Source organism: Triturus cristatus, chromosome 4_1 (genome assembly GCF_964204655.1).
Source record: "Triturus cristatus chromosome 4_1, aTriCri1.1, whole genome shotgun sequence".
NCBI lineage: Eukaryota > Metazoa > Chordata > Amphibia > Caudata > Salamandridae > Triturus > Triturus cristatus.
Window position 1 is genome coordinate 595,635,773 of NC_140585.1, and position 14,381 is coordinate 595,650,153.

General features: G+C 46.8%; 1 protein-coding gene across 2 annotated transcripts in view; it reads left to right on the top strand.

Annotated features, from left to right (window-relative positions):
- The window catches only part of FRMD4A (FERM domain containing 4A), a 713,130-nt gene that overhangs the window by 176,383 nt on the left and 522,366 nt on the right, over window positions 1-14,381 (top strand). Inside the window, exon 1 of one of the 2 annotated variants that reach the window (XM_085652947.1) lies at window positions 10,915-11,298. The exons of the other annotated variant lie outside the window; for it this stretch is intronic. Coding sequence (XP_085509073.1) covers window positions 11,233-11,298 — 66 coding nt within the window. The 5' untranslated portion in view covers window positions 10,915-11,232. Of the gene's footprint in view, window positions 1-10,914; window positions 11,299-14,381 lie in introns of those variants that run through there. 2 annotated transcript variants of the gene reach the window in all.

The window sequence follows — 14,381 nt, forward strand, 5'->3', positions numbered from 1 at the left end:
GGTAGGAAGGAAAGCCCTTTCTTCGCATATGCTTATCCCACGATGCTAACGTCCTTGTTACCGGCGAAGAGTAGAGGCTTCAATAGCTACACTTTTCAGGTAGCCATGAAACTTTCCTTTAACTGATCTAGACTTTGTATGAGTCCAGTAGCCGAAACTAAATTTTCACTCGGCCATGAGTGAAACACATGTAAAACCTTCTGCTTCTCCCATCATGCATTTAGCCCCAAAATTCCCAGATCCGCTCGCTGTTTTGTGTGCCTGGCACTCTTTTTTTAGAGTCAACTGGTGTAGGCGAGGGACGTCAAGACACCGGAGACCTACTCCATGAGTGGCCCAGTAGTCCTGAAATCGTCCCTGCAAGCTGCTTGCCCCTGACCGCGAAGATCGCCTTTGCACACTGAGCTTGGCTGATCAACCTGCTCTGCACCCTGCCCACCCAGCCTGGGTACTGACGAACCCGCTGTTCTCCCATCCTCAAATGCCCTGCGACCTGAGGCCCCGTTTGGTAGCTCTTGGACTTGCCTACAAGTGCCCCCTTTGCAGCCCGTTTCTAGGTGCCCCCCACCCCCCTTCTTCATAGCGCTGCAGCACCCTGCTCCTGGCCGAATCCGGGACTCTCCTGATGAACCACTGGTGTGTTACAACTCCAAATCCAGAAGGTTAACCCCTCGAACCATCTGTGCACTTTTCTATGCATTTTGCTATTTCCTTTCATAGGAATACATGTGTATAAGTGCGCATGACTGTGGACTATTAACCGAAATTTAATAATTTATAAGAAATTAAGTACTTCCCTGTGAACAAAGTTCTTGGTTCGAAAATATATATATAAATACGTGTAATTTTTGCAAATTGGTCTCGATTTATTCTTTGAGAGTGTGTCTCATTTATTGCTTCTGTGAGTACAACAAATGCTTAGCACTCCCTCTGATAGGCCTAACTGCTCACCCACATTACCACAAATAGAGCGCTAGTATTATCTACTTTTGCCTCTGTCAACCAGTCGGGGGCTCACTGCACAGTGTACTTCATTATAGTGCACTATATAGAGAGCCGGCTTTCTACGGCTGGTTTTGTAACCATCTTGAACTGCATTCTTCGGAATACAGAAGAGTATGCGTGCCTGTCTCTGGCTCTGCTGAGACTAAACTGCGTTGTCTATGAAAAAGTGACACGCCCAATTGTTGGTTCTCTTCATTTAGTGGACAGTACAGACTTCAGGGAGGAGAATGATAGACTATTATCACAACCTGCCTCCCAGCTCAGGCAGTACCACTCTTTCAAGGGTCTGTAGAAACAGCTGAAACACCAGGCATTCTGCGAGCAACAAACTGCTATTCTCTGGGTATAAATGCATCTGTTTAGAATCGTAAATCGACAGCAAATCACTCTATTTAGATTTCTAAATAGAGCGATTCAGTTAAATTCACTTTTAACACAGAAGCCATTGCAAACATGTTCTTTTATTACTGTATTTCAAACTCCTGTCCCCAGAAAGAGGGATGCAGAGCCTCTGAACACCAAGAACACTAAAAGACTTGATAAAAAAATAGATACACTTAAATTGGCAGTTTTCATAAACAGAATAGGAAGTAGAAAGCGGAATATTTATTTTGATTTTTTGAAAATTGGTTTGGAGTCACATTTCTAAATTGCATCTGGAGTAAGAGTTGATATTTTCCGTTCTGCAGAACATTGAGAGGCTGAGGACATTGGCTGCTGGACAGTGATAATCTACAGAGGAGGGCATTCGATCCCTGCAGGGCTCTGGGCATTAGTGATTCTGGGGGTACAAGAACTAAGCCCTACTGGCCACTGGACACTAGATTCTGACAAACCTCTAAACCTGTTATAGTTTCTGGGTCTGAAATACCATCAAACCTTTGCAAAGGGTGCTGGTCGAGTTTGTCTGGAATGTTAAAACATACAATCATTGCTGTATATGTGTGAGGAGAAGGGCAGGCCCCTGCACAACTGTGCAGGAGGTAGCCTGCTCCCTTATCCTCCTCATGCCCCCCTTTCACATACAACCTGCAAGCTTGTCGCACCCACTTGGACTGCGCCGCCCGGCAATCGTGATCGAAGGCCTGTGTCCTATATTACAAAGCATGCTGCTTTTTTTGCTCTATGGCCATACTAGAAGGACTTCTCGTCCGCAATACAGAAGACAGACCTCACATTATGATTGCGGAGCAGCGGCAGTGCTGTTTGCAGAGTGTGTGAGAGGCAAGTAAGGGGCTGTGGAGATCAGGAGATCCTGAGCATAATCCTGTGGGATCCTATTAACACTTGCAAAGCGTCCAATCAATAATACAATTAACATGTTATGATTTTTGTAATTGTTTTCTTGAATGTTCAAGGCCATATTTGAGCTGTAAATATTGCCAGGTCATCACGAACTTGAGGTGGGCTTTTTCAAATATTCACTGGTCAATTTTCATAAAGGTTTGTGTGGCTTACTGATCTCTGATCATCAACAGTCCTAAGACACTGGAAGGTGGAGCCCTACTGCTCGGAAGGACTCTATGCATTGGCAATTCTGAAGTGGTGGAAAGAAGGCCCTCCTCTGTAATGGGCCTCAGCCCACTAAACATGGCGATGAGACTGATAATCAGTGGCCAGCACCTGTCTCTCTCAAGGCTATCGAAGAAACGCCATCTGGCACGCTAGGCACTGATAATCACGCCGTGCATAAGGTGGGTCCCATTTGGATCTGAGAATTAACATGCAAAAGTCATGGCAGGACATTCCCACTGGGCAGTGAGGCACTTAAGAAAGCGTGAGTCAGGCTGAGGGGCAGCAAAGGAGGGAGGGAGCGCCTGTTGTGTACTGACCATTGCCAATCGTGATGCATCAAGAGGCAAGCCTGGGTGACCGATAGATTGAGAGGATTCTAAAGTGCAAGGAATCATGTCAGATTTGTAGAGAACAGTAACTATTCTGAGATGATGCATTGCAGGCTCTGGTGGGGACCTTAGTCGTACTCCGTCCAGTCCTCAGAAGGTCGGATGAATGACCTGTTGTGCACTGGCCATACATAATAGTGCGATGGTGTAAGGCAAATCAAACAGAGAGTGTGCACTGACAATCTAAGGTGGCCAGGAGTGGGCACTGATAGTCTATGATGGATGGCGTTTTTCCATGCTGGGCATTGAGCAGTAGCAGCATTTAAATGATTGCAGCCGACCCTACTCGATAGCGAAAAGCTTGACATGTTGGAAAACCAGTCCTGCAGGGCAATAAACATTAAAAATATTGCGACGGGTAGGAACATTCTGCTGATCGCTAATTTATGGGATAGTTAATGTGGGCCATGTAACGCCCTGGCCAGCCACATTTCTGAGGTAGCTAGTAGCAGACCCCGCCAATCATGAGGCACTTAGCAGAGAGAAACATGAAATGATATGAGACAGATGGTCGATCTTTACATTGCTGATGATAGGCAAAGACGGTCCCCAAGCATATGCAATACTGAAATGGTGTGGGAGGCAGGCCAACTAGATACTTAGCCGTGACATTCTTGAGATGGGGAGTGATAGTCCCTGCATGATACGTGGCGAGTGGCATTCATGGGCTAGCAGACGGAAGATCCTTCTAATCGCGGAATGAAGATAGATCCAAGTAAGAGTAGATAATGTTCTTTATTCAAGAGGTATATGCTGTAGAAGCGGCAACAGCAAGACGAAACATGGCGCGCTGGCTCCTGAGCTCCCAGACACAACAATTCTGTTACAAATCTTCAAAGATGGGAAAAGACCTGGGGAAAGGAGAGAGAGAGAGCGGGAGTAGGCTTTAGCACTGATATTCACACTAACCACTTTGCACTGGTTTGTAAGTGGGGTTTTTGAATACTTATTGGTCAATTAAAGGAAATGGTGCTAAATCGGACTGCACCAATACAGACCTTGGGTAATCTGGCCCACCTCTAGTGGAATGAATAAAGTGTCAGACAGCAAAAAGAGGAAACAAAACAAAGTCTGGATTTGATAGGGAGGGGTGAAATAAGGCATTCTTCTAGGCTAGGAGAAAGCAAAGTGGGAGCAGAAAAAAGGGGTAGCAGATTTGAAAAGAAAAAAGGGGGTAGGAACTAGTAACTTTTGAGAGGGAAGACCAGAAGGGGGCACAAAGCAGCAAGGAGAGCGAGAGTGGATCGCACGATGGAGCGAGGCTAAAGATCAGTGCGAGTAGTCTGGGCCAGCACAAGGAAGAGATAAAGAGAGAGCATGCTCCTGTTAGTACGAGGATGCCGAGTGTGTCATTTAAGAATCTTCTTAAATCCATGCATAGTGAGGTATGCGTGTGCACATGATAGCCAGCTCCGGGGGGTCTGGAGATGGAGGAGTATGGGAGAGAGGATACAACCGTGGACAAGGTCTCACTCAGTGTACCCAAAAACGGGAGAATGATGGAGAAAAATAGAGGAACATATTTGGGTTAAAAGCAAAAAGTGTGAAAAGTCAGAATGCGCCTATTGGTGAGTCTGAAGCCTGTGAACCTTATTGTTTGGTGAACTGGGACAGAAGAGGAACGAGATCTCTGGCTTCTTCAGTCTGCTTGAAAGTGGGGTTTTCTCTCCACTCTTGTGGAGCCGTGCGTGTGCTTATGTGGATGTTTACACCTCTGTAGGTTGTGTACACTAAGGACGGACTACATCATAAATATTTAGGATCAAGTTAAGGTACTTGGAATTCGATTTTAATGACACAATATCTGGCGTGTTTCCTTTTTGCACAACGGCGGTGAGTAAAAACAGCACACTGATCAGGAACTGACTATTGGAAAGGACATCAGGGTGTTTATGCCAGATATCAGTCTCAACACAAGACAAGGAACAAAGGTTTGTGATGTCAAGATAGGGTAACCTGAACTTCATGTCTTTATGAAACAGAAAATTATACTGCACAATAAGCAGGGAGCAAAAGCCATTTTTGTAATGTTACCAAATGTCTTAAATTACTCTGTCATCGTTTGAATCACTCTGACATGAAGGTTTTATTGATCGCTGTGTATGCCATGGTTTGATGGGTGTCTTCTCGCAGTCTGAGATCATCGGTGTCATTAACACAAGATGGTGCTGAAGGTACGTTTACAAGAGTAGGCCTGTGGAAGGAGATGAAAGCCGTGAACATCTGTGCCCACTGTGATGGTGGCTTGACGGGGTGATGACCTTTATGAGGAATGAGTGTGTTTGCGTAGCACACACTAAAAAAATCCCTTCTAGACAGCCGCGTGGATTCAGAGTTGGATATAGTGCTCCTGGAAGGTGCTATATTTAGGCACAGGTACGTTGAGTTACCCAATGGCACATCATTCTCACTTGATGCCACCATCAGTGCACGTTCACGATTGACCATAGAGCAGACACACTTCTCAGTCAGGCCTCAGCACCTCTACGGCCATCACCAGCAAGAGTAATTCATGGCAACTGGGATGAAGTCAAAGGCTTCTTTATAGTGGGAGCCCAACTGGTGGAAAATGGTGTGAGAGGATCAACTCCTTTTACAAGGGATGTCAAACAAATCACTTGATGGAAATCAATTTGTCCCAGTGCCAATGAGAACCAGATATGAACCAGAGAGCCACGCAATCTCAGTCATCTCAGTACCAAAACATGAAGACGTCCAAGGAGGCCATCCTCTATCGAGTCCAGTCATCGATCTGATTCTGTATGGGCTTCCTTGGTCCTGGCTGAAGCTGTTGGGCGCAGGTGTGAAGGGACTTCGGGCTGTGGGGCGGGTGACACCAGGACAGATCATTGGGGTTCGGTGCAAAGACAGTGAGAAGTGGACAAGGGGAGGTCAAAGCAGAAGAGGGAGGGGGTGAGAGAGGGTCCCATATTGAAGAAGAGAGGAATGGTGAGCTTGGGAAGTTGGGCACAGCGACACTGGGGAGAGTGAGGCCATAGGAGCAGCGGTTAAAGAGACAAGCTTTGACAAAGCCTGTAAGTCTTGATTTATCTTGAGGCTTTTCCTTTAAGGAATATGATTTGCATCATGTGTTTAGTGCAGTCAGGCCCGCAAGAAGACAGGCAAGGGTACCATATCTGAGGGTTGGGTGTCATGCCGCTATTTCAGGACTTTCCACAGGTGTCCATTTAATTACATTATTAGAAGGGTCTACGGGACCTGACGGTGCTTGTTGCAGGCCTAAATAACAAGCAGAGACGGGAAAACTCGATATAAACGAGGGATACAACTAAGCAATCAGAGCAAGTAGAATAATGTGAGTACAACAAGGAGGAAGCCATTGTTGGAAGCACATTTCGGAGAAAAATAACTACTTCCTATTTAGTGCGTTGTTCATTGTACAGAGAGCAGGGTTGTGGGGGAGGCTGCCTGGCAAACTGTGCTCTCTTTGTCACATCTGAAATTGTGCATTTCTACGATGCTTTGTGTCTGGTGTGGTCTCGCCGATACCAACCCATTCCAGCACACTGCTCTGACGCCCCCAGGAGCTGGCACACTATATATAACTATACGAACGAATGCAGAAAAGAACAACATTGTGTGTACTGGCATTCATTATCTCACTGGAGGTCTGCAACCCAACAACATTGATAGAAAAGCCTTTAAAGAAACTCTACTAAAGAGAGAACACCAAGTATTTCACAATTTCAGCACACAATGTTCTTCTTTCAGTCCATGTAAGAGGAGGGAGCCATAATGTGATTTCCAATAAGAATGTCTTTATTTATGTTTCATCAATACTTCGCACCTCAGTCCAGCCAACGCGTTTCATCCTCAATAGAACTTCATCAGGGTTTGCGTGGTCATGTAGGAATTATCTGGCAATAGGTTGAACCAGTTTAATTATGGCTCAGAACGAGCAGCTTCTCCCAAGAGGGATCTGCAGAGTAATGCAGACACGTATGCAACGGCGCCAATGTCAAATAATGGTTTCTGGTTGGTGTATGCACAGTGGTTCCCGAGCCGTGGAACTGCACAAGTTTGAGCACTGTTATTCAACATTTGCAATATTAACACATGTGCATTCGTCCTAGGGCCAACGCTGCTCGGGTTTGTTGTGATTGGCTTCAAAGAAAACTAACATCAGAGAAAAATATTAAAGATCAGAGAGATGTCTCAATGGGTTAATAATACAGAGCTTCTAACTGTGCTTCTGCCATTTCTAGGCACTGTAAGCAGCCAGCTAAGCTATTACGCGATCTGATAATATTCCGTACTCTGGTCCCAGACGGATGGAAGACTGAGCGACCTTATCTGGATTCCAGCTTGTGACCTGTAGATCCCTCCAGATGCAGCGGCGAGTGACAGATCACTAAGCTAACTTGCATGCTTGAGCACGACCTGCAAAACCTGGACTCATCTAACCCTACCTAGTTCAGTTCTAATCCCAAGGCCACTTTTATATTACCCGTTACAAGAATGGTGTCAGATCTCATTTTCTGTGATATTTTAATAGAACATGGACCTTGGAAGAAGTGTATTAAAGTGTAGTGTAAGGGCTAAGCTTTAAATGTACGAAACTGTTTTGCAGTTGCAAAGCCTGTGATCTACGATATCACAGCTTTTGCAACTCAAAAACCGCAAGACACAATGTGCAAAAGCTTCTTTGCAAGTCCTAAAATTCTTTTCTGCTTGCATTGTGCAGTTTGCGACTCATTGTGAATAGGAGTGGAGAGGGTGTGTGAGAGGCATTCTGCGCCTCCTCATTCACAGTGTAATTAGAGTCCTAAATCAGAGGAGTTGGCCTAACGGCTAGGGCGGTCGACCTCGAATCTGGGGAACTGGGTTCAAGTCTCGGCAATGACGCTGAACATCCTGTGATTCTGGGCAAATCACTTAATCTCCCTGTGCCTAACAAAAATGAATGTGTCCTCGTGTAACGTAACTGGTGCTATGTAAAGCGCTCTGATACCCGATTCGGGTCAAGTTCGCGCTATATAAAACTCGGTTAAAAAAAAAAAATTACCAACCTATCAAAGCTGGCATACTGATTCGCTAAGTGGAAGCTCTCCATGATGGACAGCGTCCATCCTGTGAACCAGTGCTGCCGGTGTAGCGGAGGCAGGCAGCCGCCATGGGCACCACCGACAGCTCAGCCTGATGCTATGAGTAGAATCTCAATTTTAATTTTTGATTCAGTCCCTATCCCTTGACTAGACGGGTGCCTTACCTGCGGCTCGCGGAGTGATCCTGCAGAGACAATAGGAACAACCTCTGCTGTACCTTTCCGCCCACCTGTATGTGCATCAACAAAACCAAGGGAGAAGGCCGGGGCCGGGAGAGAGGAACCTAGATGACGGGGGTGTGTGTTCTTCTGCCGGTTCACCTTTTAACAAAAAAGACAGGGTCAGAACAATGGTAATTTTGTATAAGTAAGGGTACTCCTTCCCACCCCTGGTGACTGGTACCTATCTGAAGACGAGTTACCTGTAGGGTAAAAGGTGGAGTTAGGAAGAGACAGGATATGCCCCTGTAAATTATTGGTAAGCCCATAATAGGTCTTTTGCAACAAGACAGCTTCCATTGTCTGGTAGGCATGACTTACAAGTAGGCATACTGTAAATGTAATTGTACAGAAAGAAGACTGCTTTCCATCGCAGCCTCTCATCCCTGTGCTTGCAGCCATGTGCAATGAGTCGCAGAAGGAATCCTTTATCGTGCAGATTAATGACAGGACCTTTTTGTGACTTCCTATGAATGTTGGTTTCGCATCGCGACTGCTTCCTGCATCAATCTTAACACAAAACAGAGAGCTACATAACAGCTGCATCTGTGGAAGAAACAGGGAAGCTTTGCACCTCGATCTTTGTGCATCACACTCCAAGATGCTGCCTGTGCAAGTGATAAAGAAGTCATGCACAGATCCAATCAGGATTTAAAGTGCAGACTAAAATGTGCACCGATGATGTAAGAACCACTTCTAAAGGCATGTTAAATGCACAGGTACACTTACATTGTATGTGGTCATGTGTAAACCAGCCACAGGTGCAGCACACGCTGAAATCACAGTGCTAAACACTAGTTGGAGCAAGCGGAAGGCAAATACATTCAAGTAATGGTAGCCATGGAGGCACCAGGGTTCGGCACAAGGCTTGCAGGATTGACAGGACCCAAGTTGCTACCAAGCAAGTGGCACTGGGGTACAAAGGTAGGAGGGGTTGACTCTACCCCACATTATTGGCTGTTTTTTCTACCTAACAAGTGAATGGGACCTCCCCTTCCTTGCTTGCGTTACACCCATGATCACACGACACTGCTACTGGGATTGAGAAGTTGTGTAAGGAGTGAAGGGAGAACCAGTGGCTTAACGAAAATTGAGGGGGCCCCCTGCAATGTACGTGGAGGGGCCCCCTCCGGACACTATCAGGAGCTCTCCGGCCGTAATGCTGTGCTGAGGGGGCGCACTGGAGATGGGGAGCCACCCGCGACGCCTGTGGTACAGCCCTGGAGAGAACCCAGACAGGGAAAGAAGAAGATGATACCACAAGAATCTGGATCTTCAAAGGTTGGTGCAGAGATGAGAGGTGCAGGAATGCAGGCAGCAGGGTAAGGGATCCTGGGCAGTGGCCTGTGAAGTGGTTCACAGGGGTTGGAAGGCTCACCGGGGGCTCTATGGAGGCCCCTGCAGGGCCCACGGTGCAGGGGGGCCAAGGTTCATTGTATACCTTGCAGACCGCATGCAATGGCATGGAATAAGAAATAGTTAAACACTCAGGAAAGCCACTCTGCTTTACCAAGCAGGCCCCTGCAGTGTGTGGGAGGGGCAACCTTTCAGTGGGTCCCCATTGTGCCTTCTGCAGGGGGGGGCGCCATCATTTGCATTACTCCACTGAAATGCACCATCGAAGTGAGGCCCTCTTCACCTAAACAAAGTCTTCTGTCTCCAGGCAACAGTACAGGGTCTTAATTAAGATCTGAATTTAAAAAGCCATAGTGTTGTTGACTGCACAATGGAACCAAACTGTAGTAGGAAAGATATGAATAGTCTGAAAGCACAATTGTATCGGTGACATCTGGCTATCACGACCGATCTCCACGCCACTGGGCAACACAAGCCATGACGTGTGTAAACAAGAGCAGCCTTCATGCTAACGTTACCAGGCACCCCTACTGTAGACTGAGCGCGAGGAGTGATAGTCATATATGTACAGCAGAACTTCTTTGTTTTTATACTGAGTCTTTGCTGCATCTATCCTCGGGAAATCCTGAAAATCAGGTCTCGGGTTTTCCCAGTATTGTCCTCGGGGGTCACACAATAAGGAACCCTAAACCGTGGCTTAGCTGAACTACCCTACTGTTGCATAACTTTCGTCACAGTGTTGACTTCACCACAGTATTTTTTCCCAAGGCCGGAGATGCCCACTGTAGAGAGTTCCGATAATCAAAAGAGTGGAGGGCCCCAGTGCACAATATCGACTTTTTTTGTTTTAACGTTCACTTTTTTTGTACTGTTATATATCCCTATGAATAAAAAAAAATTAAAGGGAGCCTTGTGTCTAGTGTTCTGGGCAAATTGGGGTTAGAATCTTATTGTCCCTTAAAAATATACTTGAAAGTGTGTGAAGCATGCCGCATTTCATAGATTGTCTCGAGAACCTACTCCATGCCTCGCATTGATATTTTCGCGCGGTGGCAAGAACACCACAGCGTAGCTGCAAACAATATAGCATCGAAGCGCCCGTCTTATCCTGTGTTTCACAAGGCGGGGCTCTTTTCTGTCACCCGCCACAGAAAGGAGCCGGGGGCTTCCACAAAGCACTATTGATAGAGCGCCTGTGTGAACCGTCCTGCATTGGTCACAGCCAAACTTCGCGAGAGCCACCGCTCCGTCCCACAATACGCGCCTCTGTGCCGAGCCATTTATGAAAGGTCACCACAGAACAGGGAAATGGACTGGAGTCCAAACAGGCAGCCCTATAAATATCGCTCATAGCTCGCCCGGGGCAGCCTATTTCATTATCTGCCCCTTGTTTTTCGCTCTATTTTTTCCACGGCCTGTCGCAGATGCGGTGCCAGGGCCCTGACTGCACGACTCCAGGCAGGGGTCAGAGAGGAGTGGGCGCGCCTCGTGCCCTGGTGCTCGCATGGGATGGGACTGTCTGCTCGTCGGTGCTGCGGGCTTCCGGTCGGCGCGTAGCCTGCAGGACTGCGCCGTGAAGGGCTGTCTGCGTCACTCTGCATTGGTCGGCTGGTTACCGGTGTGCACAACCTTAAGAACTGGACACCCTTGACTTCTTACTGCTCGTAAGCACCTGCCGCCAGAATGACCCTAGCAGCTAAACTGGATGACATCGAGGCGACACTGGACCACCTGCTCATGGACCTGTTTGTAAGTAAAATGTGATAAGATGTGGAAATAATGCAGAAAGTGAAGGGATCAGGAGGATTGTGCTAAGGATGAAACACCTGACCCACCCCGCTACTAAACTAAATATCGACCCAACTCCTCTGCTAACCTCACACAGCCAAACACCAACAAACAACAGGCACAATTAGAATGTGACAGTCTCGGGCTTGCACAAAAGGGTTTGCTCCAAATCCAGAATGTTCTAGGATGCCACAGTAGGGGCAGTAAGTGTTAGCATTCTGCACTAAGCTTGTTGTTTCATAGGTGCGTGCACTGCCACTGGGAGTTTGGGTCTGATGGGCAAACAGCACAGTCACTACAATGAGACACCCAGGCATGTAAACAGATCTCCAGGGACATACAGTGCAGTTCAGGGAGGGATGGGGTGTAGAGAAGAAAGGTACAGAGAAGTATGGTGGTGAGAAAGAGAATGTAGAGAAGTGCAGCATGGCAGATGGCTATACAATAATGCATGGATGTTTCACATTTATAACTCTTATCATATATAAGCATTTTTATATAGCTTCCATTGGATATCATAAACTTGCATTATCAGAATGAAAGCCAGTTACTTACTGCTATGACAACCGTGAGGAAGAAAAGTTGGATTCCATTGTTACATTAGCAGGGGAAACGCTTGTTCCCTGTGCTTCCGCACTGCGCCCAGGACTGTGGCGACCCATGCACAGAAGCAGAATGGGAGACTCACCCACCTTCTTCCGCCTCATGGAAGTGTGAGACCGCAGGCGGTGCGGTACCTGTGCCAACCACCACATCTCCCTGCCAGCGCTGATCACTGAGACCCATGCTGACAAGAGAAGACCAGCAGTGCCGCGTGGAGCCAGGCCTCCACTCTTAAGAGCAGAGAGCTGGGCGTTGGGGAAGGCAAAGAGGGTGGTGGGGTGAATGGCAGGAGTCCTGGTATTTGTTTTTACCTATATGCAGGAGGAGGGGGCGTGTACATTTAGAGGGAGGATGGGGTGGGTGACAGGAAGCCAAGAATATGTTTTCAGTTTGGGCGGGTGGGGGCAGGAACGAAGAAAGTGGTAGGGTAGGTGCAGGAGGCTAAGTATTGTTTATTTTTGGCAGGGGGGATATCAAGGGAGGCAGGAATGGTAGTTGGTGGCCAGATATTTGTTTTCAATTTGGGTGGGAAGAGAAGGTATACGCAGAGGGTGATGGGGGTCGGTGACAGGAGGCCACGTCTTTTTTCATCTTTGGGTGTAGAGGTCCATTTGTGCTTGGATCACCTACTACTTCTCTTCCCCTACGCGGGTACTGACAATAGTGGCAGATGATTTGAAGGGGGGCTACACCACATCAAATTATAGATGGGTGAGAAGTGAATTACAGGGATGTTTTCCACCTCTGGGCTCTGAGTGACACCATAGACAACTCGAGCTTCACTCTCATTGTCTATTTGATATCACTCAGAACCCCTCAGTGAAAACCCTTCCTGCTATTCTCTGTTACCAAGCCATAATTATATGCGTGATAGGTCCCATAACCATCTTCTATCCTAAACGGACTTTGCAAAATGCTGTTATTCACTGCAATTATGTCACACTAATGAGAAACAAAGCCTGTCGTCTACTGCAGTGATGTGACAATGCTCAACTCAGGGCTCGCTGTGCCATTATAAAGAACTTTATGTGCAGTCTTGTGGTCTCTTTCATGAACCACAAGACCCCTTGGTGAAAAACATCCCTGTTATTCACTGTCACCCATCTATAATTCTGTATGTGCACATCTCTGGTTTGTCGGAATATCTCCGGTTAGAGTACAGTCTTCTTTAGAGGACCGCTCTTAAGTCACTGTGCTCATGCCTGCAATGGAAGGGCGTATCTTCTCGAGATGTTTTTCCACTCGGGTCCCCTTTACAACATTGGGGTATACCAGTGCAGTAATACTGCACCCTGTATTAGCAATATCAGAGGTATCAGTAATATTGTGATGCCATATTATGTTATGTTATGTTAAATATATTTATAACGCGCAATAGTTACTCCGAGGAGTGTCCCAGCGCGATGCCGAGTGAGGAGAACTAAAGTAAGAGGCTATGGAAACAGATGGGTTTTAAGGAGACGCTTAAAGCAGAATGGGTCCTGAGTGTTGCGCAGGAAGAAAGGGAGAGCATTCCAGGCCGCGGCAGCTTTGACCGCAAGCGAGCTGCCCCCAATCCTGGACCGGGAGAAACGCGGAACCCTGGCCAACATAAGTGCTGATGAACGGAGAGCTCTGGTCGGGACATAAAAGGCAAACCGCCTCTGCAAATAGATGGAACCCAAGTTGTGTAGGGCTTTATGGGCAATGACCAGTGCTTTAAACTTAACCCTCTCAGCCATGGGCAGCCAATGCAGGGCACGAAGATGATATTACAGGGAGTTTACCAGGGATCCCCTATGAATTTGTTATAAAATAACATAAAATAACATTTGAAAATCAGCTTTTCCTTACTGATTTACACACATTATGAATATAGAATTCCAGGCCAAGTTGTTGGAACAAATTCCACAAGATTGAACGTGGTGGATGGATCCCCGAGTCACTCACGTTATTAACGGAATAGTTGTAATATTTTAGTGAGTTGCCACCCAAATTGATTTCATGACAAAACTCACATTGTGGGCGTGAATGTTCACCATACTCTATGAAAATATATCCTCGTACTTAATGTTGTTAAAGAAAGTTATTTTCTACTCTTGCAAAAATGTTATTTTTCCCACAGAAAAACACATTCCTACCTCCTGATTCCAGTTGATTGACTGATCTTGAGGGCATGTTTACTTCTGCTAGAACAGCTCAATATCTTCAAGTGCAAATTCCTGCTACATGTTCAGTAGTTGACACTCGCATACAAGGCGAGGATGCTGTGCATGAGCCTAGGGGTGGCGTACCCTAGCGGTCAGTGTTCAGTCCACTGAGCGGGCACATACAGCCCACGCAGGACCAGCTGCCCCTTTGTGCAGTGACACCTACAGCAGAAGCAGGCATGAACACAAGCCCCTATGAAGGAGTGATGACAGTCAGATGAAATAGATGGGCCTGAGCTGAAGTCCTTCCAT